General features: G+C 40.1%; 1 protein-coding gene across 3 annotated transcripts in view; it reads left to right on the top strand.

The window, feature by feature from the left end:
• The window catches only part of SLC66A2 (solute carrier family 66 member 2), a 51,506-nt gene that overhangs the window by 1,361 nt on the left and 24,851 nt on the right, over window positions 1-25,294 (top strand). For 2 of the 3 annotated variants that reach the window (XM_081873470.1, XM_081873471.1), the window contains exons 2-3: window positions 831-1,169; window positions 11,669-11,802. In XM_081873470.1, the coding sequence (XP_081729596.1) occupies window positions 940-1,169; window positions 11,669-11,802 (364 nt within the window). In that variant the 5' untranslated portion in view covers window positions 831-939. Of the gene's footprint in view, window positions 1-830; window positions 1,170-11,668; window positions 11,803-15,030; window positions 15,085-25,294 lie in introns of all 3 variants that reach the window. The other variant, XM_081873469.1, reaches the window with a different exon arrangement.

The following is a 25,294-nucleotide window of genomic DNA, read 5'->3' as shown; positions in this document are numbered from 1 at the left end:
ATGTCATCTTCAGTTGGGGTGGGGAAAACATGTGCAGATATGTGTTTGGTAATATCAAAAGAGATGGAACTTGAAGGCACAAGTCATTCTTAACCACAGAGAAGCAACTCATTGAAGAACTCTCTGCTTTGAGTATGGTTTCTGCAGTACAGTGGTACCTCGGGTTACAGACTCCACTAACCCATAAATGGTACCTCGGGTTAAGAACTTTGCTTCAGGATGAGAACAGAAATCGCGCGCTGGCGGCAGCGGGAGGCCCCATTAGCTAAAGTACCTCAGGTTAAGAACAGTTTCAGGTTAAGAACGGACCTCCAGAACGAATTAAGTAATAAACCCAAGGTACCACTCTAGTTATCTTAAACAGTTATCCTAAGCCCTGAAAGTGGCTGCATGTTATTCCTGTAAATAATAATGGAGCATGCCAAGTAACTTGCACAGTCATCTTGCCTGCTCTATTGTTGTGGAGTAACCTGAAGATCCCATAACTACATTACTTTGCTACATTTTGAGAGATGTGTTGGAACCAGTAGCATAATGAATGAGCGGTCTTTATTTTCTGAAAAGCCTATAGTGACTGTGTGTGCACCTTTATATACGTTCTTTCTGAGAGGATTTCATTTCTAGGGATACTAGACTTCCATAGTCCTGGTACTCAACCAATCCATTGTTGAACATGGTAGAAAAGGCACTGGTTGGGACTGGCTTCAAGAAGGGTGACTTTCTGTGGTGCTTTGTGATTTGCCCAACTTGCTGTAACAGGAGATCATTTTCTACACAAGTACAAGTTTGAGATTTTATCTTTGATTTTTGTTTGTTTGTTTGTTTGATAGGGCTGCATAAAGAAGGACACATGGAATGACAGATTGCTTAGATATGAATAAAAGCCAATAAAGCCTGAGGAAGAAGTAAAAGGGGGATCCCTTTGCAGCAGCTGCCCTGATGTTAAGGGACTTCATTTTGCCCATCATGGAGGCGGATGGCTGGGAGTGGCTAGTGGCTCCGATTCAGCAGCTGATATCCTGGGGTGCATCTGCAGCCATGGTGTTTGGAGGTGTGGTGCCATACATGCCACAATACCGAGATATTAAAAGGACACAGAATGCAGAGGGCTTTTCAACCTACGTGTGTTTAGTGTTATTAGTGGCAAACATTTTAAGGATACTCTTCTGGTAAGTTGACTCTTATACCACTTTGAATGTTTTCTCTATTCTTGAGTTTCTGGATGTTGATGTGAGAGATGCTGTGAGATTAAGTGCCTTTTGGACATCACAAAGAAATCTTCACAGAAGGAACATAAAATCTGCTTGAAGATCACAATTCTTTTACTCAGTGGTTGATTGTGAACAGCTTTGTGAATTATCATTCATAAATTCTACATTGGTCATACAAAACTGAAGTAGAAGAAGGATTCATCCTAGATTTGATTCTTGGTCCCAATCCCAATCCACTCTGAGCTGCAACACATTGGCTATCAGTAATACAACAGCAGAGAGAGTAAAATATTATGGAAAAGTCTATTTTGATTCTGAATCTGAAAAGTTTAATTACACACACACACAATATTTTTAAGAAAAACTTAAAATGGGAGAATAAAATAAACAGAATATTGAGTTTAAAATAGTCTCACAGATTTCTTGCTATCTATGTGAGTCACAGCATGCTTTGTTGCCCAGGTATACCCTCTTTTTGTTTTGTTATCCATTTGGCTGCAAACACATAGGGTCAGATCCAGACTTAATCATGCTTACTGATTTCAGTGGATTTACAGTAGGCATGGATAAAGCTAAAAACCCAACTATGTTTTAATATGAATTAAATAGGGCTTAGTCCAATTTACTCTAAGTGTGGTTTAGATTACAGCCCTGGTATGGATCTAACCCATAGGATTCTTTATGTAAGTGGTTGAGGGTCTGGAGCTGAAGAGATTTGTCTTCCTAATTTTTAGTTTTGTGTTGCTTTGCACTGTGTTCCCAAAAATAATCTCTTGCTTTGCTTTCTACTGTTCCAGTTATGGCTGGAGTCCACAGAATGTGAATTTTTTGGCACATCTATTAGAAGGTTATGCTTATAAGTAACTCAGTAAATCTTGAGGCTGTCCTCTAACAGTTGATCTGTGTAGTCATTTATTGTAGAAATCTTCTGGGCTACAATATTCCTGTGTGCAATCTGTGGCCCTCCTACTGTTCTTAAAATATTTCCCACTTTTCTGCTGTTAGTATACAGGTGTCAAAATGGGCTCCAGCATTAAAGCTAGCATAACCAATCCTTTATATGGTGAACTTTGCTTCATAATAAAATATAATTAACTTTGTACACTATCCCTAACCAACAACTCAATTTATGAGAAGTTCAGTCTGAGGAAGAGACAAAGGGTAGTGGACTGATGCCCCACCCACCAACCTCAAAGAAGATTGTTCCACATACGTAACTTTCTTGCATCAAGATCCTAAAACTTCCTAATTTCTAAATAATAGAGGTCAGTTGTGGAAGTCGGCCTTTCCCATCCCTATACCCTCCAGATATTTAGATTACAACTCCCATTGGCCCCAGCCAGCTCGACCCAGGAGTGAGGGTTGATGGGAGTTGTACACCTGGAGGGCAGCAAGTTGAAGAAGGCTAGCATAGTTAATTGGAGCAATGAGTGCAACTGGCAAATCTGGTGTCGTTGCTGCCTTTCCCCCCAATGGTTATAGTCTACTAACTGAAGTGAAAAGTGCATAGGGTAGCTTGATTATCATCATTCAGCTTCATGGTTTCGTAACAGTATTTGATTATTTGTTTATATAAAATGTTTATCCTGCCCATGCACCACTTTGGATTAGGCACTTGAGATTTTTACAGTAACTTGTTGGATAGAGATAGAGATACACAAACAAACCCACCGTGTTTGATTGACTCTTTGCAAGACTCTTTTGGATTATTTCCTATGTCTGCAAACTTTTGCTTGAAAAGCCATAGCTAGCTAGATGTGTAGTGCATGTCACCCTGATATGTCTCAAATAGCTATTGCAAGTTAACAAATTTTACAGTATAGTGAGAGAGTATTTTGCCATTGCTTTGGCAATGTCCAACCATTGCTTTGACATGCTGCTTGGTTCTATTGTTACCCTTGTAGGGTAACACCATAACACATGCCATTATGTTTATTTACTGCTTTGGTCTATTTGTATAGTTACGTTTTTATTTGGAACATTGATTCCTTTCCCTTCATAAAATGTAAACATCATAAACCAGGAAAGTTCCTACGACAAAGGAAACATAAGAAGAAGAATCTGATTACGTGGACTTTAGTTCACAAAAGCTTGTGTCATTATAAATTTGGCTTCACAAAATGTTTTTGTTTTTGCTACAGCAAATTAACACAGCCACCTCTCTTGGAAAATAATGTTATAATTTAATAGTTCTGTCACAAATCTAATATTTACAAATTATTTCTAACTCCTGTTTTTCTGGGATAGTAGTATGTGGTTCAGCTGTCTGCAAGAGATACAAAAACAAGTAGTTTTAACTTCCAGTCCTCTAAACATTTTTTCACAGACCTCTGAATTCCCATCATTATTTTTCTAGCAATGTGATTCCTAGCAGGTATTCTTCTATGTTAGAGATAGGTGCTTCAAGGTGACAGTCAGCAGTGTATTAAATAAATACTGTACAAGAAGCACATTCTGGGGACCTTTTTTGAGCCCTTATACTGCTCTTGTCGCCCTCACACAAGGTCAGACAACTAATCATACTCTTCTGATGCAGTGTTGGAAAATGCATCTGTATTTTTTAAATGTCCCTGCTGCTCCCTGCCCTTGCCCCCTATCAAAGGACAGCCATGGTGTTTGTTCTAAGTTCTGGGAAACATGAGAAAAGACACAGGAAATAAACAGGCCCATTTCATTTTGATAAGCCATACTTGTCTGTGGCAAACACAGTAAAGTGGATAGGCATTTGTGTGTAGAGTGCTGGGTTTGGTAACTGGGTTTGCCCTAGGATTATTGTAATGTACAATTTCAATACTTCATCTTAATGTCAAATGAACACTGGGCTTAGGGAGTTTGGGACTTTAAGTCAGTGAATGAATAACTCAGTTTTACCTCTATGCCAGTATTTCTCTACCATCACTCTGGTCCTGTTCAGTGCACTCTCATCATCTTATTATTGATCTTAAGGGGTGTTTTCCCCATGTCAATGTCTTATTTTTATCACTGCAACCAAGCTATTTATTTATTGATCCATGAATCTTGGGGAAATAACCCATCCCCCGATTTTAATTTGTTTATGGATGGCCATTTAGGTCGGATTGCTATAGCTCTCATGGATGTAATGTGAAACCAGGAATTTGGACACAAGCCAAATGTTACTGAAGAGCATTCTTCTCTGTTGATTGCATTGGATTGCACTGTAAATCCTGCATCCGACCTTCAGAGGATTGGCCACTGTCCAAATTCATCTTGTGTCGCCTGAAGGAGAATAAGATGGGTGCTGCTAGCTTTTTAGTGGTGTGTGTTGTAGGTCAAAAATGTTAACTCATTAGTCACTTTTTAAACATGCGGAGTTGTAACTGGATTTTCATTTATACCTTTCCCTGTTTAAAAGTTGTTGAGCGTTCAGTGACGACAGAGAAAGCTTTGCTACTTGAATCAGCATAAACTGGCTTTTAATCAGCACAATAGTCAGTTGTAATCCGTTGTGTGGTTATGCTTCTGCTATGCTTCTACTAATGGTCAAAATTTCATAGATGTATTTATTTCTGTTTCATAGAATCATAGAGTTGGAAGGGACCACAAGGGTCATCTAGTCCAACCTCCTGCAACGCAAGAATCTTTTGCCCGACGTGGGGCTTGAACCCATAAACCTGAGATTAAAAGTCTTGCACTCTGCTCTGTCTGAGCCAAGTCTATGATGTTCATGCTTAAATTATAGAACTTCTGATGCTGATGGAAATTGCATCTTAATTGATTAGCAGTAATGCTATGAACCAGACTCTGTAAACTCAATCTAAAAACTGTTTCACGAAGTTTGTTTGAAAGACTTGTATCTCAGCTAAAAATTTGTCATACAGTATTGACCTAACTTTCCCTCCACAAATTAACTGGTTTGGCATAATGGTGGTAAGGGGAAACTTTGGGGAAGTCTAAAAAAGTCTCAAGCTGTAGAGAGGACAATGCAAACTTCGCTCCCCAGGAACTTGTTGGAGAGGCAAAAAAAGAGAAAAACGTCTGGGGTGCTTGCTGTAACAAGAGCAGCATTTGTTGCTACAGGACCTGAGGTGGATTAAGTTTTGGTTGCAGAGATTTAATGAAACTAGGGCAGATAGGCTGGAAGGAAACAAACAGGACTGGGAAGAAATTTCGGGTGGAATTTATTCAGGAAAAGGCTTACAGGAAAGAGGCAAAGAGCCATAATGAATTAAAAACACACCCACACACCCAAGTTTGGGGAAGTGAGGTTTGGTAAGACATGGAGGCAGACTTCAGGCAAGAGGTATTGTCTGGCCTGTCAGAATCATCTTCCAGCATCCCTCTACAGCAGTGACTGGGAGACAGGCAATGCAATATGAGCAGCCATACTACACCCAGTTATGCTTATTTTAAAAGTCAGTGGGGCAAGGTTGATTTATGACAGGTCTTCAGGAAAAAATAATATGAGTGAGCAAAGAAGAAGCCAAGTAGAGTCAGTTTGGTAGTGGTAGGGAGCAGATATTACTCCAGGCATAGGCAAACTCGGTCCTACAGATGTTTTGAGACTACAGTTCCCACCATCACTGACCACCGGTCCTGTTAGCTAGGGATGATGGGAGTTGTAGTCCCAAAACATCTGGAGGGCCGAGTTTGCCTTTGCCTGTATTCCTTATACTGCATATCCCATTTTTCTTGGGGAAAGAAACCTCTCGGTTTCACATTCCATATTTATAACTTATTCACGGGTGGGCAGGACAGATTTGCCAAAGGATGGAAAAACTCATGTTGCTTCTCAGCAGTATGTATGTGAGAGAGGTGGGGGGGGGGAGAGAAAGAAAGAAAGATCTAGGTCACATACTGACATCTGGGAAATTGCAAAAAATTGACTGAGGCCACCCAAGGGTAATGAAATGTCTTGGTTATTAAGAATTTCTGGGTCAAAGCTAAAAATAATATTTATTTATTAATATAAATAATATTTTTTATTAATAGTGAAATGTTTCAGCATTAGGTGCCACAGTGTAAATTAGGCTTAAAAGAACAAAGCATAGAAATAGAAGCTTGCAATCTTTAAAGACATCTCAGGAATATTGAGTGGGATGGAAGGGACACAAGGAAGGGTTAGGAGAAGCAGCAGAGATCCAAGGTTAACTCTCTGCCACTTTTTTATTTTAACAGCATCCATCTGCTCTGAGGTTCACTGGACCCTCTAAATTATAGCTGGAAAGAAAGACCACAGTTGGCTTCAGGTTTTTTTTTTAAACAGAAAAATATTGTTTAACAGCAAAACTGCTGAGATACATTTGACACCATAATTTTAACTGGGAAAGTGTTAAAACTCTTGTGTTGAAGAGAGCACCTAGCTCAATAAACTACTACTATAATGTTTCTGAAGTTTTGTAGCAGCATAAAAATTGAATTTATAATGGAGATAAAATTCTAAGGTTTTCCCACCATTTATTTATTTATTTATTTACGAAGTTTATACACTTGTAAACTGCTTAGTGGTTTTATAATCAAGCAGTATATAAACTTTGTTAAATAAATAAAATAGTATTTACTAGACTTCTAAGTGGTATAATTTTGAGAAAATTGGTGGAGATAAGAGTGGACTCCAGTTATACTCTGAAAGCCAACAGGGATCAGAACTGATGGCTTTCTAGATGATTTGGGACTTCACATCCAATCACTGTTGGCTATGCAGACATGGGCTGATGATACTTTTAGTCCACTATCCATAGGGCCAAAGTAGTGTCGCTTTCCCCTCCATTTCAGTAGCATAATAAGTTAAAATGGATTTAAACTTCTTCTTTTTTTAAGGAATTAAGGAGGGGGGAAGCTGAAATACCATGGGAAAACTGATCCCAGAACTGTTGGAGAGATGTGGAAGAATTCAGTGTAATGCTAAGCAGATTGCTTCATCGCTGCAAACACTTCTGCTTTTCTGATAAAATGGTCTGCCCTCTTCTCCCCCATGTGCTGTTCTGAGGGTTCTCCAAGCCAATTTGGGGAGAGTGAGGGGAGCTAGGGACAAACCTCTATGCTAGTGGAAGTCCTTGTGTGTGGCCATGCTTATTATTTGAATGAATCCCATCCATGGAGTATGACGTCATTCAGGTTTGCTATTTTAAAAAATTGATATTTCAAACAGCCGCTGGGGTCCACAGCAATATCACTTGCTGTTTCTTAAAGGGAGGCTTACTATTCTGCCATGCTTTGTGAAAACTGGACCCATTTGTTTGTTAAGTTTTAATATGTGCTGCTTTATCTTTGCAAACAAGCAAATGACATTGCATGACAAACCTGTTGTAATTTATAGCTGTTTAGGAACCTCAGTGCTAGTTGAACTGGATTTAATGATATCCATGTCTGAGTGGAAGCAATTCTCCTCACATAGTTGTCCCACCCACTACAACACCACATAACACATTTCCCATAATTTATTTGGTCACGTTTCCATAACATACCTTCAGAGACGCTGAGAGTGAATCGACTTACTGTATCTGTGCCTATTGTTTTTGCATCTTCTGGAATGGATCTCAAGCTGCTGTCAGAATTGAAATGAGGGAATAAAATTTGGTTTACGTCTCAAGTCCAGATTTTCAGCAAACCTAACTAAACGGCAACACATTTTCTTACTGTTAGCATCTTACCTGCTTACCGTAGATAAGATAAAGGCAAGTGTTTGCATTAGATTTCAGTGTGTGGAAAGCGGCATACTACTTCCAGACTTCCTGGTGACTAAAGGATAACAAGACTCCCCCCCCCCCCCCAAGTTATGTAAAAGATTGATTGACCAGTGTGACAGTATTACTTCCTGGTTTTAAACAATTCAAAAAATGACAAACCAACTTAGCAAGCACCAAATCAACATCTGTTGCCTAGCTTGATAAGAGCAATATACCTGGCAGTTTCTCTCCAGAATTTATATAGATTGGTGTTGGAAGTGAAAACAGGAAATGGAGTACTAGATTAGTGTTCATTGTTTTTGCACCCTTCCTTTGAACACCAGTATTGTCTACTCAGAGAGAGGGGATACTGGTCTAGATGGACCATTGATCTACTCAGGGAGTTTGTACTATGCTAGTGGAGGAGTGGGGAATTGGCTTTAATCAGCAGGCTAGATTGTAGGCTCCTCTACCTTCAGGCCAGTTTGAGAGGCCAGAAGTACCTGCCCACCAGTCAAATCAGCTGACATCACTATGATGCCAGTTGATCCATTTTCCCTTCGTATTGCAACAAGCTGCACTATAGAAATGAGCATCTGAACCTAGCCAAGCAGGGCTTGAAGTGACTGCCGATTAGCTGTTTGATGCTGACTTCAGGCTCTACTTTTCTTTTGGGATCTGCTCACCACGGAGTTCCCCATGGAAAGTTCAGGTAGCTCAGCCAACCTCAGCAGGCTTGAAGTCTGCATCTATCAGCTGATTTGTGATGTTAGCAAAGCTGCCTTGTTAGTTCACAATCAGGAGCAAGTGTGGTGTGGAAAACTGTCTGTCAGGTCAAATGGGGATCTGTGCTGTCTCTAATTAGGCCTGTGAACTGGAGGTTTCTCACCCCTGTGCTAGTGCCTGCTACATGTCTACATAATGGAGGGTGTGATAATGACAGAAAGTAAATGGAGTTAGCATAGGATAACAGAGGGTTTTTATGGAGAAGGGTGATTGTTATGATTTAAGACTCCTTAAAAAAATTAAGTTGAAAGTGGGAGCCTCCAATTTTCAGGCATATGTTTCCTACAGTTCATTTGCCTTTTGGCCATAGGCCATAACTGAATTTAGGATGATGAAATACATTAACCTGGCACTAACTGCAATATACGTAGAACTGCAAATATTGCAGATCCAATAGTCTTCGGAATAGTCAGTGAATGATACAGCTTTTTTCCTTTTATAACCCTTCAATTTTGCATGTGCTTACCCATGAGATTTATTAGGGGATTATGGAGGCTTCTATGCAATTCAGGAAGAAGAATTTGGATAGCAGCCAGTTCTTATTGAAGGTCATGCCCAGGTTTTATGATTAGGATTTAATGCAGCCATAAAAGGTAGACTATCCTGTAACATTTGGCTGATATCCAAATCCTGATCCACAGGAAACATAGCTAAAAGACAGTAGTAAATTAATTTCTTTTGGATGGCTTGTTTCTTAATTTCACTCTTAGTTGATTTCCTATGCTTCCTAAATTAATTTTTGCTTGGCTCTCAGTAATACTTATTGAAGATACGCGGCTGCCTATTTTTAGCGTACTGTTGCTATGGTTCTTTTATCAGCTACCCTAACTCTGGACCCTTGTCCTTTATCCTTTTTTTTTTTTTTTTTTTACATCCTAGGCCTTCTTACCAGTCTTCAGCCTCCTCATCTGCCCCACACCCAGTTGCTCCTCCTACCATCTTCTAAACTTGCTTATAGAAGTGACACTGTTCATAAACATATCATTTCTAGCAAGTCCTCTCAAAGTACTAGAAGATTTGTGAACATCATGTGCTATAACTGTGGGAAGCTTGTTTGAGTTTGGAAAGGAGGAGGACAGAACTAAAAGAATCTGCTATTTATGGTGTAGTGTTTTCAGTGAAGTTTCATGGTTAGTTTTCTCTCCCTCCCCACCCCACTTGGGACCTAACTTAGAATTGGATTAAACTACAGCTCAGCTTTGGAATGTGAGAATAATAAAGAGTGATAGGCATTATGTAGAAACCTTTCCTTCACCACTGTAGGGTTGCTGAAACTCTCCCCTAATACACATGTTGTACATCAGAAAACAGCCCCTCCCCATTTCCAGTATGGTGCATAGCATGTGACACAGGTTGTATGTGCATATAGCATTATCTCTGTAACCATTTTTAAGGTGAGAAGTTTGTGGAGATTAAGTGCAGCATATATGTGATTTTCAGCATGTTGGATGTGATTTGTCCCTTGGTGACTGCAGCAAATCCCCATTTGTCTGAAATCCTTTCCCTGAAGGATTGGACATATTGCACACATTCACATGGTTGGGTTGCTAGTAAGTTTATGTGTGCATGTGCAATATATATTTAAGATAATCTTTTGGAAGTTAGTTGTTCCTGTGAGTGTGTCTTTCAATTATTATTTTTAAAGCTTAGGAAGTGAAGAGATCTCCCTCTAGTGGTTTTCACGAGAGACTGAATTCTATACATCAGTTTAAACTTAGGGGAAAGCATTCTTCTTGTTAAAAGCAGTTCTTGAGAAGATGAAGTACTAACCCTACATAATTTCATTTGTATCACGTGACCCCAAGAAGCACAGAAGAAAGGCAGTCATGTCCACATAATCTCAACCATTTCACTGTAAATATCCTCAAAAATCCTCCGATTTCCCCATCACTCCAAAGAATCAGTGTTAGAAAGCTAGAAGCTAAACAGACCTTAAACCTAGGTTATGGGCGCAACAATGGAATGTCCAGGCGCACTTTTTTATAACAAGAATACAAAGCCAAAAATGAATGAACTGCAGCTAAAATATTATGTTTATTTTTCACATGGTCTCTAGTCCTTCACCCCCTAATATTCTTAAGAGGGTCTGTTCTTCAGTCTTCAGAAAGTAGCTGGAAGTGAGTAGGCGGGAAAAAGGTCCTCCTTTCCTTCCACTCTGCAGTTTTAATCTGAAATCTTAGGGACACTACAGTGCCCAGAGCTCAGAAACTGCTTGCGCTAATGAAATTCCTGGTCGCAAAATGCACCTAGAACAATGGGAGTTTCAAACACTGCAATGAATCCTTTAGTTAACGCGAAGGATCACCACCCAGCTAAGCAACTTCTGTGGGATTGTTTCCTGGGATTGTTTCTATGGGGTTATTTAAACAAAATTTATATCCTCAAAATCCTTTTCTACATTTACTCACTGTATTTTGCAAATTGCTTGTAAAAGTAAACGTCGTCTGATGCCTGGTCAGAAAGAGCCACGTAGGGTAGACCTGAAAAAAAAACCTTTACATCTCCCCTGGGGGGAACCTATGCCCCTAGAAAGAAGTGCACATCCACATTTGAAAAGGCCTGCTTTGAGGGATTTTTTATTTTTTAAAAAGTTGGCCATTGCTGCAATCCAGCCTGCATTTACCAGGAAGTGACCCCATAAACTCAGTAGGACTGACTTCTGGTTAGCATTGTGCTGCAATGTTTTGCTCATGTCTGGTGCTGCAATAGCCCTGTCTTGGCATAGGAAGCTGTCTTGTCCTGGGTCAGACTCTTGTTTACATTGAGTAGCATTGGCTCTCCAGGGTTTCAGAGAGGTGTTTCTCCAGCCCTACCCAGATATGCTGGGAATTGAACCTGGGACCTTCTGCATGCAAAACAGTTGTTCTACCACTGAGCTTCGGCCAGCAGCTTGCCAGATGCATCCTAGGGTTAGGGCTGTTGAATAACACTTGGGCTAGTATGGAGTATAAATATTCTTTGATCCACATTTGTGTGTGTGTGACTATTTCTGTTGAAGTTGGTAGAATGAATGTTCATGATTTGACTTGTCATCTTTTCTTCCAGGTTTGGGAGGCACTTTGAATCCCCTCTACTGTTGCAGAGCATCATTATGATAATTACAATGTTACTGATGCTGAAACTGTGCACTGAAGTACGTGTGACAAATGAGCTGAACATAAAACGGCGCTCCTTTTCAGGTTAGTTGAAGCCCTTGGCCAGTGATCCTATGTACTGCCCTTCCCTTCTGCATTTGCAGTTGGGTTTTTTTTTTGTTACTGAACTGTAATTTGGCACATGTTATATAAAACTGTCTTTAAAATAATAATAATAATCCTGTAGTAAAAGAACATTCAGCCTGACTTGTGGTAATCGGCTGTTTTTTGGAAATTTGTTGTTTGCTTTAAAAATGCTTTCTTATGAATATTCCAAATCCTATTCAGTAGCTGGTGTCATGTTTTGTTGCAAAAGTTAATTCAGTTGAGCTCTGGGTTAATTGCAGAACAAAATGGTATTTTGCCTGTAGGAGAAGGGTGGTCTCACTTTTTGATCTCCAATCCTAAGAGCAACCTGATACTTTCCAGGTTGTAGTTTTAATTTGTTTTGATTACGTCTTTGTTGGTTGTCAGTTTGTTTTGATTCTTCAATATATGCTTACTTAAAAAAGAAAATGCTGCAATCCTAAAATGCAAGATAGCTGCCTTAATTTATGAATTGCTTGGCCTAGGGCATTTACATTTTCTAATGAAATATGCTATGAGATAATGTGAGAGAATGAAGCATATTGTAGTACAAAACTCACTCTGTGTGCTTGTATTTGGGTCCGATGGGGGGAATCCTTTGGAGCTTTTCTTCTGAATGCTGGCACCATGGAAATGATCAGCACAAGGTATTCCTTGATTGTATTCATTCATTTGCATATAATGGAGAAATACCCTTTTCCTCAGGAGGAATAAGGAAAGGTGGTAGGAAGAGATGCTTTTCTGTTAATTCCAATATAAGTATCTTTTAAGAAGATAACTTTGGGAAGCTGGAAATAAATGCTGAAATTGCGAGCAACTTCTGCTCTGCTTTTGTATGGACTTTTGGGGGGTCATGGCTGAAATTCGATAAATACCTACGGGACCGCCTCTCCTGGTATGCCCCACAGAGGAACTTACGGTCTTCAAATAAAAACATCTTGAAGGTCCCAGGCCACAGAGAGGTTAGGCTGGCCTCAACTAGAGCCAGGGCTTTTTCGGCTGCGGCTCCAACCTGGTGGAACGCTCTGTCACAAGAGACAAGGGCCCTGCAGGACTTGACATCTTTCTGCAGGGCCTGAAAGACAGAGCTGTTCCACCAGGCCTTTGGTCAGGGTGCAGCCTGACTCCCTCCTTTGGCAAACTTTACAAAACTTTAGTTTATGGTTGCCATCAATTTTGTTTTTAATTAATTTTTATAATGTTTTTATAATGTTGCACTATTTTAGTGTTGTTAGCCACCCTGAGCCCGGCTTCGGCTGGGGAGGGCGGGATTTAAATAAAATTTATTATTTTATTATTATTATTAAATAAAAGTTTTCCCCTCACATTTTCTCCATCACATTGATATAGTTATCAGGCCAGCAGTGCTGGACTAGAGAGCCATTCCTCCTGCTGGGTTCCTTTTCACTCTGGAAATAATTCTCTTTACAAGTCCAGCCTAACCCCCCCAAATATCATAGGGCTCATACAAGTTCAACTTCCAGCTGCTTTAGAGCTAAATTAGATTTGGTGTTAATTGTGTGAATGCAAATAATGTGCATGCCTTTTGTTATGTAACAGGAAAGCCTGAGCAGGTTTGGGGTTATGAAGGGTGAGGAGGGGTAGTTTAACTCTTTATTTCCCAGCCACAGTCCTAGTAAAAAGGCCTCTGTTTAATGCTGTTTGCAATTAAAGGAAAGCTTCCATTGGATTCTCACACTTTACTGTGATTGCTGTTTACACAACAAGAACCTGCACATTTACGGTAATTGTGTTTGCACAGTTAATATCATGTCCTGTTTCACCTTTGTGGTAATACTTTACTTTCTGGAGCAATGTGTACAGAGGGCTCCCATTTCAAAACCCTGTTGGTGTCTGTTTCCTCAAAATTCAAGACTTTGAATCTTGGAATGTATCACAGTTGATCTGTGAGTTTCTGATATGCCTGCTATGTTGCTGAGGAGGAGGAGGAGGAGGAGGAGGAGGAGGAGGAGGAGGAGGAGGAGGAGGAAGAAGAAGAAGAAGAAGAAGAAGAAGAAGAAGAAGAAGAAGAAGAAAGAAAATGAACACCTGAAACACCCCTGTAGCAAACACTAAGGCTACAGTGCTATATATGATTACCTTGGTATAAGTCCCACTGAACTCAATGAGGCTTGCTTCTAAGTAGACATATATGTAGTTGTGATCTGTCTGTTTTTGCACTTAATTGACTAGCCTGTACTAGCTAGGTCACTGTGTTCCAGTGTCGAAAAGCTGTACAATTGCTCAGATTTGGTATCCTGAGTGTGTGTGTGTGTGTGTGTGTGTGTGTGTGTTTGTAGCCCAGGTATTAGAATGCAAAGTTAGGCTAGCCAGTTTGCAGGTAGAATCAAGGTTAATTCAGCCATGGAGCTGACTAGAACATTGATTTTGTTGTTGCCTTAGAAGAAGCAAAATAAAGTAACAGAAGCAAAATAAAGTAACAGAACCTCTTAGATTTTCTTTAAGAGTAGTGTAAAAAGACAACATAATTCATGTTTGGTATTGATGTATATACTGCATTAAATACTTGCTCAAGTTGTGGATTCTCTTATGTTTATGTAAATATACCGTATTTTTTGCACCATAACACTCACTTTTTTCCTCCTAGAAAGTAAGGGGAAATGTCTGTGCGTGTTATGGAGCGAATGCCTGCGGGTGGCGGGGGGGATCTGCTGCAGTCGTGAGCAGAGGATCCATGGTTCCCCTTCCTTCCCTCCTCCGTGGTTACAAAGCATGGATCCACATGGATCCTCAGGATTTTTGCATTGGGCTACTCCAAACTCACTGTCAGATCACATGTCTGTGGCCACAGCATGAACCACCAAAATCATATATCCACTATTTTGTTTAGAATATTTTTTTTTCTTGTTTTCCTCCTCTAAAAACTACATGCGTGTTATGGTCTGGTGCGTGTTATAGAGCGAAAAATACGGTATATTTCAGATTATTTCTCAGATGTTTTTTAAGCAGTGCGTTGTGACTCAATTATTACTGTATCTAGCTTCAAAATCCAGGGGAGAATGTCATGTAGACAGCACAGGAACTAAAATAACCAAATCCTTCCAGCATGACTACCAGCAAAATATACTAACCCTGAACTAATTTATAGCAAATTAAGAGGCTGGCTATTATATGGAGTCAACTAGTTTGTTTTGTCTTTGCTTTCTCTTCAATGTTTTAATGTAGCTGCAGATAGTAAGGATGAAGAAATCAAAACACCTCCCAAGAGATCCTTTCTGGGTATGTACTTTACAAACCCAAGCTGCATGAGGTTGCCATCTGAACACCATCTGTTCTTCACTGCTTTTTATTTTTACTTTTTGCCCTTTTAATATTTTTGTCATGTTAGAAATGAATGCATGATTATCATTTCTACGAAGACGATGCCTGTGCTACATTTTTCATAATAATAAAATCCCTCTTCAGTTTTAACACTGACTGAGGAAAAAGATGCATTCAGGTTTGCTCCTCAAGCAAGTTTTTACTCCTTTCCACATATTTTATCTTCAAAATATTATTCTGGCCAATTTTTAGGTCCCTTGATGTGCACATTCTTAATTGATCTTTATTTCCCTTTATTCCCCTTTTTTATGCACTCAATAATAATGTTGTATTCTTCTCATGCCTGAAGTTCAAGAGTAAGAGTTCCATAGCAAGGTTCTTTCAACTTCCCTTGCCAGCATCTGGTAAATTGTAGGAGATGGAAAATAAAATCCAGGTGATTTATGAGATATGGCACCTGCAGATGTTGCTATTGCATTTTAGAGCTGAACAGATGGGTTTCTGTGTGACAACTCTGCCACAGAGATTAAATATAATCCAAGCCTATAAGAGGTTTGAATCTGTTGCAAAACTTGAAGCAGCCGGAAGAGAATGGATTGCAATAGGAGGCACTTTTTTAAGAGGCTGCAAAGTATTTTATATTCCTTACATTTTGGAATTGGAGGAAATAACATTTTCTCAGTGTGCGAGTTTAATTATTCTATTGTTCAGAACATTTTCTGCTGCATCTTTTTCCAAAAAAGGGTTTTTCTTTTTTGCAAAACCTTTGCTGCATCTTTTTTTGTTCTTTGATTTCCATCATTAGCTTGTAGTGATCTTTACCAGTGTGCTGTGCAAAGATCTACTAACTCACAGGATGTAAACTTGCTTGAAACTCCCTGTTTACATTTCTGCTTCCTTTCTTATTTGTGGTGCATGGTTGAAAACAATAATATGTTGAAGTTTAGAAGGTTTGAAATATTATTCATTTGTCTTTTTTCCTGTAACACAGAAAAAGCTTACTAAAGTTGTTTTATTAGCAAGTGTTTCAAGTTAAAAAAATAAATAATACAGCCTGAGAAAGTTAAGTGTTGCATTAATGCATATTTATGTACCAATATTCAACTAGCAGACTTGCCAGCTAATTTCAGTATCAATCAGGGCATGTGCTGGGAGTCACACAAACCTGGTTCAAGGTTTAAATGAAAATGTGCACTTTGTGAATGTGTGGAAAAGTAAGTGCTTTAGCAAAACTTGCAGATTGTGGGGGCAAAAAGCCAAATATTTTTCCTTAGCGGCTCAAGTGTGCTTACAGGCCTGGCTCCAGCTCATTAAAATGGGTGTGCGAGTTCTCAACATGCCTACTTGAAATGGATATGTAGCCTTCAAAGGTGAAGAAGAGCTTTGCCAGTTATGCTTTCATGCCAGAATCTGTGACTAAGCACACTCTGTATAGTCGCTTGCAGTAACGGACAACTGATAATGAAGTGTGGTGGGTTGAAGGAGAGGGGTACTTGCATCCTATAAAAATGATAATGATGCAGCCTGTGCACCAGAGGGTAGGGAAATGACTCTTACTTTTAAACAATAGGCGACATTTTAGCCGCACAAAAATCAGAGTGTGATGTATGTGTGCATATTAATATGTGGCATTTTATATATGTGTGGTATCTGTGTTTGTGTGTGTTGAGGAGGCCATGGAGCAGGTGTGACCTGGGATGGGGCATGATCTGGGCAGAGTCCTGAGGGTCAGGTGGTACTTGGGGCTCAACCTCAGGGACCAGTGCCTTAGAATGCCACTGGTGGGCTTGGTGTTGTGATGTTGCCTACTGATGATATTGCCTGGGGTGGGTGCAAAGGGAAGGAACCAAGTAATGGCCAGTGAGGTGAATGATTTGCATATTGCTGCCATGCCATTCAGATCAATGTTATACATTCTCCCACACTGTGCATGTTGCCAACCAGTTGGGAAGGATCATGTGACATTCCTCACTTTGCTGGCTGAGAAGCTGCTGTGCATAGATCTTCCTGAGACAAAAACTTTTCTATAATGGGATTCCTGAATACAAGGAAGGACAATTAAGTTAAAGAGAACTATTAATCATATTCTGGGGTGGTTTGTTTCCTCTTTCTGTGAGCAACAATTTGCTTTTTCTCATATTTAAAGCATTTTTTATATCTAAATTGTGTGTGCTTCGATTAAATTATGAGAGTGGTTTATGCCTGCATATTGCAGAATGCACTTTAAAATGTATGTGTTGGTAAAATAAATACTTTCCATTTTTTATTCTTGAAATTGGTTAAACCAGAGTTTTTAGGTGATCATACAGTTTTGTAAAGTGCTGTTAGCTCAAAGAAGGATGTGTTCCACTTTATCTGAGTATCCGTTGTCCTTGGAAACTGTCACTACTATTTCACGCTATAGTATATTAGAGTGACAATGTTACCTAGGGGGTTTAGATGAATAGAAGTTCAGTAAACCTGATATATGATATTGGAGCTCTCATTTGGTATTACCTTCCAGTCACAAACTGAGCTACTTCCTTATGCTCTCTGAGGTCCCTCTTGAGCATATTTGTCAGCAGTCTAGCAAACCACTTAGTGTCATTGATTCTTCTACACCCAAAAAGAAAAATTAGGAGAACAATTTTAACTAGTACTTTATTCTGAAAGTGGACTCTTTATTTTCTTAAGCATATGGATAGCTTTCTGTTTTCGAATAGAAACAACTTAGGAAACAAATGAAGAGCAAAGATAATGAATAAAACATTTCAAGCAAATTTTAATATTCAAATTAAGCCTTTGGTCCTCTTAATAAATTAACAGAGTATTTTTTTATTTTAAAAAAAACTTGATCCCCCCCCCAATACATTGTTTAACTCATTAATGCTAGTGATATTTTGAAGGTGATTAATGTTTTCCTTTAAACAACAAGTTACACACTTGTAACATGTTTGGATTATCATCTTGGAAGAATCATTCTCTGAATAAAGAGAATGCTAGCTGTTTACAACAATGCTCTGAACAAATTAGTCATTTGTTAATGCTGTTGCGGATTTAGTGTCACAGGTGAGATGAAAAGTTTGCTTGACCTCTAACATTATAGTTCTTGTAGGGCTCTTGCCATCCCCAGCCAGCTGATTTGGTAATTACCAAGGAAACTGGAGAACCAGAGTCTCTAGATTTTGAGAAGCTAAATTCCTTTTATTATATGGATCTAGTAATGATATCTCATGGCAGTTCATGGATACCCTGCTGCAGTATCTAGCCATTCTTGGTTGCCATCAAAATTCCTCAGTTGTGTTTGCAATCTGCACATAGAGGATAATGCTAGACCTCTTCTCCCCCTGTTCCACTAGTCATAAAGTGTGTTCAAATTACCATGCTCAAGATTATTGGCATCTCTGTGGCGCAATGGTTCAGTGCGTCTGGCTGTTAACCAGAAGGTCGGTGGTTCAAGCCCACCCAGGGACAGCTGCAGGCAAGATTCCTGCATTGTAGCAGGTTGGACTAGATGACCCTTGGGGTCCCTCCCAACTCAATAGTCTATGTTTCAATGATTCTGTCTACACTTCCATGAATATATGATACTAGTGTGCTAATACTGCATGCAGTTTGGTTTTGGGGGGCGGGTTCAAACACTATTGTCTACATAAGGATCAATAGTGTCAGGAAGGGCAACCAAACTACCTCCAAACCAGTCCTCATGCTTTTATCATCAGTGAACCTTCCACTCCCTCGAGGAAATACCTGTCATATGTAATGGGGTAGCCAATGTGGTGCCTTCTAGATGTTGTGGGTTTAAGTTTCTGTCACCCCCAGCCACTATGGTCAATGGTCAATAATGATGGGAGTTGTAGTCCACAATATCTGGAATGCCCCACATTGGCTATTCCTGTTTTAAAATGAGATTAATTATGAACATTTGTAATGGGACCATTTTCCATCTCCAGGACTGGAGTATTAGGGCACTTGTTCTTACTGGCTGCTGCCAACTCAGCATGGGAGTGCTATATCTTTTAATCATAAAATTTCATTTATATAGTGCTTTAAAATAGTGCCATGGCTAAATCCATTATTTTAATTTTGGTGCTGGTATTTCCTCCCTTTTTTGCCTTAATCCGTCTTCCTTGGTTGTTTTTTTTAAACGATTGCTATATATATGTGGAGAGAAAATTATTGCTGCATTTATATGTTCCAAGTTATACACGTGTACAAATTTAAAATGATAGGATGTACTGAGGAGCTGGGGGGGAAAGCTGTGCTGATTTAAAAACAACCAGGTGGCACCACTCACCTCTTCCTGTGTTTTTAAAATGATCTGTCCTCACTTCCTCCACCAATTTCCTTTCCTTTCTCGTCTCCATCTGTTGAAATGATCAGCCTGCTTCCAGTTATGAATGTTAATTTAGTTACCATTTCATAGAGATTAATGAGGGTCAAAGCGTTTGTGTTGTTTGAGAGCCACTGCTTCAGGCTCCCTCAAGAAGATGATCCTCAGATATATGGAATTAAATATGTGACTGCCTTAATTGGTTGATACCAGAACACATGAATATTTCAACAATGGATTATTTTGCTTCTGCCGTGTATTGCAAGGTCCTACTTTAAGCAGTTACAGTTTTGGAGCTCAGCCTGTTGTTCCTGACTGCTTTCTTCTGTTACTAGAAGCCAAAATAGCGAACCAATTAACATATTACCCGTCAAAGCAAACAATAGAGAGAGTGAGTGTGTGTATGTGTCCAAGTCCACTATTTGAGTTCAGCTGAGGTGCTTCTCTTGCTAGCATTCCTTTCCTTTTCCATAGCCAATGATGAGACTAAGCTGAGCATCCAGTTGTTTTGGAATTCAGTCTGATTCTTAATTTCAGGAATCTTCCATCCTGAAACTGGTCAAAATAAGGAGATGGAAAAGAAAGCTGACTGTGATTAATTCCAGACACAGATAAGTCTTGCACTTTGAAAGAGCACTTGGTTTTGATTTCAAAAAAGAGCATTTGTGGGTAACAGGAAACATTCCCCCCCCCCCCCCCCGCAAGAGTGAAATGAGGTCTTATTAGAAAAGAAAAGAAAATCCCAATTAAACTTCTAAAAATGATGCAACTGCTGTATCTAACCACATGAGGGTGCTCTTAGATCTTGAAACTACTGTTTTCAGTTTGTATAAGTTAAACTAAAAGAAGCAATTTCAGCTCTTAAGGGAAAACAAGAACCAATATTCTCTGGTATTCAGGGTTCTGATAGTGGATGTAATTGGTAGATGTAGCTCGTCCGTAGCATTCAAATGTTGGGATTTACAGAATAGGGGAGGGATGATGAAAGGAGGGAATTGATTTTATTTTTTATATTTGGAAAAAATGTACAAATGCAGCCATTAAATATTGAAAGCATTTATGTAAGCATGATGAGTATACATTTAGGATAAAATTTATTGGAGCCAAAATGCTATGATTTTGGGAGTAAAAAAAACCCCCCACGAATGGCTAGAGATTAAACCCTGAATTTTCTTCACTTTGCATTGCTTCAGTGGGCCTATAGGAAGAGCAGGCTGTATTTCCATGCCTTGGAGAAATTCTCACTGCCCCTGCCACCGCTACCCCTTCCCACTTTCCAAGATAAAATATTCTCTGGAGACTCAGCTTTGTCAAATAGCAGGTACAGTGGTACCTGCTTCAGGTTACAGATGCTTCAGGTAACAGACACTTCAGGCTACAGACTCTGCTGACCCAGAAATAGTACCTCAGGTTAAGAACTTTGCTTCAGGACGAGAACAGAAATCGTGCAGCGGCAGCGGGAGGCCCCATTAGCTAAAGTGGTGCTTCAGGTTAAGAACAGTTTCAGGTTAAGAACGGACCTCCGGAACAAATTAAGTTCTTAACCCGAGGTACCACTGTATTTTAGATGGCAAACAGCTTTCTGTTTATAGGAACATACGTACGACCTAATTCAGGTGGTGGCATTGCAAGATTAGTCACATTTCAAAATCATAGGCATATGTAGCTTGTATGTTATTACATATATGTTAAATATGCTAATGCTTTTGAAATATATCACCTCCTGCAAGTACTGTCACTGCTACCACCTGTAATATTGTCACATGCAGAAAAGCACCCAGAAAAGATGGGGACCAGGATGTGACCAATTCCCAAAGGGTGTGCCCCTATAGTACTCTACAGCTATTTTGCTGTATTGTTAGTATTATGCTACCACAGTGCTGGCTCATACATTATAGCCCTAATATTCGAAAACCATTGCAAGGAAACAGTTTGCTCATGAAATCCCTTGGAAGTGAAGCATGTTATAGGACATGTATTGTAGGCCAAGTATAGAACAGGGAGAAATTATTTGAACATTGACTTATTTGGATCTATCCTAAGAAAAGATCAAAACAACCTGGTAGAAGGCAAAAACTGGTCTTGCTGAGACCTAGAATGCAGAAGAAACTGCTGACGTTTTTAAATGTCTAGTCTCAATGTGGCATATTAGAGATGTGGTGCATCTTACTACAGCATCTGGGCCTTATGTAATCTTCCCAGCAGAGCAGAAAAAGCTCTCTTGCATGTGAAATGCTTTAGTGGCTGTATTTTAGAGAGTTTGCTCATTCTTGGGGTATTTGAAACACCCCACATTACATGACAGACAATAAATGACTTAGGCTGTAATTCTAAAAGCACTAGCAAGGGTGTAAGCCCCATTTGGTATTGTGGGATATACCTCTGAGTAAACGTGCATCAGTTTGCTCTGTTAGTATTTTATCTTGCTTTCTGTCCTCCCTCGCTTTTCATAGTTGTCTTGGCTGGACAAGCTTCATGTATTTTCACAATTGTTCCTCTTTACGCCTATCTCTAAAGGATCGTGCAATGATGCTGCCTGTTGCTCAGTATGCAGTGAATTGAGCAAATGATACTTAACATTGAAATTAAATAGTATTTGCCTGCAATGATTAAATTAAATAGCTGTGCCATATGTATGCATCTTCCTGTATTAATACATTGGTGGTGATTCCTTCTCTCTACTTGGAAGCAAAGGCAAAATACAGTGGTACCTCAGGTTACGTACGCTTCAGGTTACATACGCTTCAGGTTACAGACTCTGCTAACCCAGAAATAGTGCTTCAGGTTAAGAACTTTGCTTCAGGATGAGAACAGAAATCGTGCTCCGGCGGTGCAGCGGCAGCAGGAGGCCCCATTAGCTAAAGTGGTGCTTCAGGTTAAGAACAGTTTCAGGTTAAGAACGGACCTCTGGAATGAATTAAGTACTTAACCCAAGGTACCACTGTATAGAAGACGCATAACAAATTGGAGCATTCATTAAAAAGGCAAGTTCTTGTTGAGTATATTTCTTTTTCCTTTATCTTCAATAGATAAAGCATAGAATCATAGAATCATAGAGTTGGAAGAGACCACAAGGGCCATCGAGTCCAGCCCCCTGCCAAGCAGGAAACACCATCAGAGCACTCCTGACATATGGTTGTCAAGCCTCTGCTTAAAGACCTCCAAAGAAGGAGACTCCACCACACTCCTTGGCAGCAAATTCCACTGTCGAACAGCTCTTACTGTCAGGAAGTTCTTCCTAATGTTTAGGTGGAATCTTCTTTCTTGTAGTTTGGAACCATTGCTCCGTGTCCGCTTCTCTGGAGCAGCAGAAAACAACCTTTCTCCCTCCTCTATGTGACATCCTTTTATATATTTGAACATGGCTATCATATCACCCCTTAACCTCCTCTTCTCCAGGCTAAACATGCCCAGCTCCCTTAGCCATTCCTCATAAGGCATCGTTTCCAGGCCTTTGACCATTTTGGTTGCCCTCCTCTGGACACGTTCCAGTTTGTCAGTGTCCTTCTTAAACTGTGGTGCCCAGAACTGGACACAGTACTCCAGGTGAGGTCTGACCAGAGCAGAATACAGTGGCACTATTACTTCCCTTGATCTAGATGCTATACTCCTATTGATGCAGCCCAGAATTGCATTGGCTTTTTTAGCTGCCGCGTCACACTGTTGGCTCATGTTGGCATCAAACAGTACTTCAGACAAGTTTTTTCTGGATCCTGGTAGGATCCACTTCTGAGAACCACAGCCTGTTGAATTGCTAAAGAGATGCCAACAGATCCAGCAATGTTAGCAAAAAGGGATGTACACAACTGGGTGCACCCATTAGCACCACATGACCTCAATCTAGATGATAGTACTAGCATCACGTGGCTTCAGCAAATGAGGGTCATTCTAATAGCCCACCTTCAAAGCTCCAGAACTGCCACCTTGGAAACAGCATCATTTTAATCAGAGCAAGGGATGAAGCAGAAGCTGAAATGGTTTGCTGTTAGGATTTAAAATTTGTTTTGTTAGTCACTGTAATATGTGTGTGGGTGTATGTATTTATTTTCCATATGCACTTTTTACACCTAGCTTCTCAGAATGTTTCACTGGATTTCATTTCCGTAGGCTTTGACCCAACAAAGCCTTTGGGTGTTCAGGTGGTTGTTAAAATGGACTCAGTATACACTAGGTCATGGGTAGACAAACTAAGACCCGGGGGCCGGATCCAGCCCAATCGCCTTCTAAATCCAGCCCAGGAATCAGCATGTTTTTACATGAGTAGAATGTGTGCTTTTATTTAAGATGCTCCTCTGGGTTATTTGTGGGGCCTGCCTGGTGTTTTTACATGAGTAGAATGTGTGCTTTTATTTAAAATGCACCTCTGGGTTATTTGTGGGGCATAGGAATTCGTTCATTTCCCCCCAAAATATAGTCCGGCCCCCCACAAGGTCTGAGGAACAGTGGACCGGCCCCCTGCTGAAAAAGTTTGCTGACCCTTGTACTAGGTTGTTTTACTCCACTCTCTTCCCCACTCTTCCTTTCTCAGCAGTGATCTTCTTGACTCATATTTCAGGATGCTAACAGAGTAAGCATCTTAAAGGTGGGTTCAGAGTTAGCATCTTGAACAGGGGTCAGCAACCCTTTTCAGCTGTGGGCCGGTCCACTGTCCCTCAGGCCATGTGGTGGGCCGGACTTTATTTTTTTTGGGGGGGGGGAAATGAACAAATTCCTATGCCCCACAAAAACCCAGAGATGCATTTTAAATAAAAGGACACATTCTACTCATGTGAAAACATGCTGATTCCCGGACTGTCCGTGGGCCTTAGGTTGCCTACCCCTGATCTTGAAGGTACGTTCTTGGATTTATCTTTTTGTTGTTGTTGTTGGCAGTATATGCTAAGACTCATCTCTGGTCAGTATAAAATAGATGTTGAAAGCTAACTGGAGAATCAGGGAGCCATTCAGGATCTAGGAGGCAAGTCTTAAGGAAATGGCTTAGGATCCAATGGATATCTGCTGAGCTGGGACATTCCCAGCACAAGCAGGCTACGCTGGTGTAAACCCTGCCCCCTTGGCTCAGCTTGGGATACATTGGTATATTCACCCCCTCCATTCGACTGAGCCAAGCCCAGTGAATTTAAAGCTTTTTCCTCCACATCTACTGGAGTTCTGCTCTGGGTACCTCTGAATCCGACTCAGTGCCTTTACTGGGTCCCACAACCAGCTCCCACAGAGCTTGGAAACAGGGGTCAGAATTTCTAGTACAGTGGTACCTCGGTTTATGAACTTAATCCTTTCCTGAAGTCTGTTCTTAAACCGAAACTGTTCTTAAACAGAGGCGTGCTTTCCCTAATGAGGCCTCCCGCCACCGGTGCCTTCCCAAGATTCAGATTCCTTTCTTAGACCGAGGTAAAGTTTGCAAACAGGGACACTACTTCCGGTTTTGCGGAGTTCGTAAACTGAATCCATCGTAAACAGAACTGTTCTTAAACTGAGGTACCACTGTAAAGGAAACTGTAGGTCCAGCCATCTCTGCTTTTCAGAGTCAAACACTGCCTGTTTAGAAATGTTATGACCATAGAACTTTTGTCTGTTTCTGTTTCTGTGTCAAGTGAATGGATGAAACAGTTGATGAGCTGAAGAAAAGCTCCCTTTCTTTTTTCTTTTAAACCTGCCTGGCTTCTCTTCTAATTCTCTCTCTCCCCCCCCCCCCCCCCGTTTTGAGCAAGCAAATAGATCAATAAAAGGGATCCGACAAATCTCTCCTGAATAAAAATTCTTATTCATTATGAGAAAGCACTTGAAAACACATTAGTTGAGAATGCTATCCATACAATTTCGGAGCTTAACTCTACTTTGTGTGGAAGTTTGTGG

Source organism: Podarcis erhardii, assembly GCF_964252035.2.
Source record: "Podarcis erhardii genome assembly, chromosome: 8".
Taxonomy (NCBI): Eukaryota; Metazoa; Chordata; class Lepidosauria; order Squamata; family Lacertidae; genus Podarcis; species Podarcis erhardii.
The sequence above is the reverse complement of the archived record's forward strand: the minus strand, read 5'-3'. Positions and strand labels throughout refer to the sequence as shown.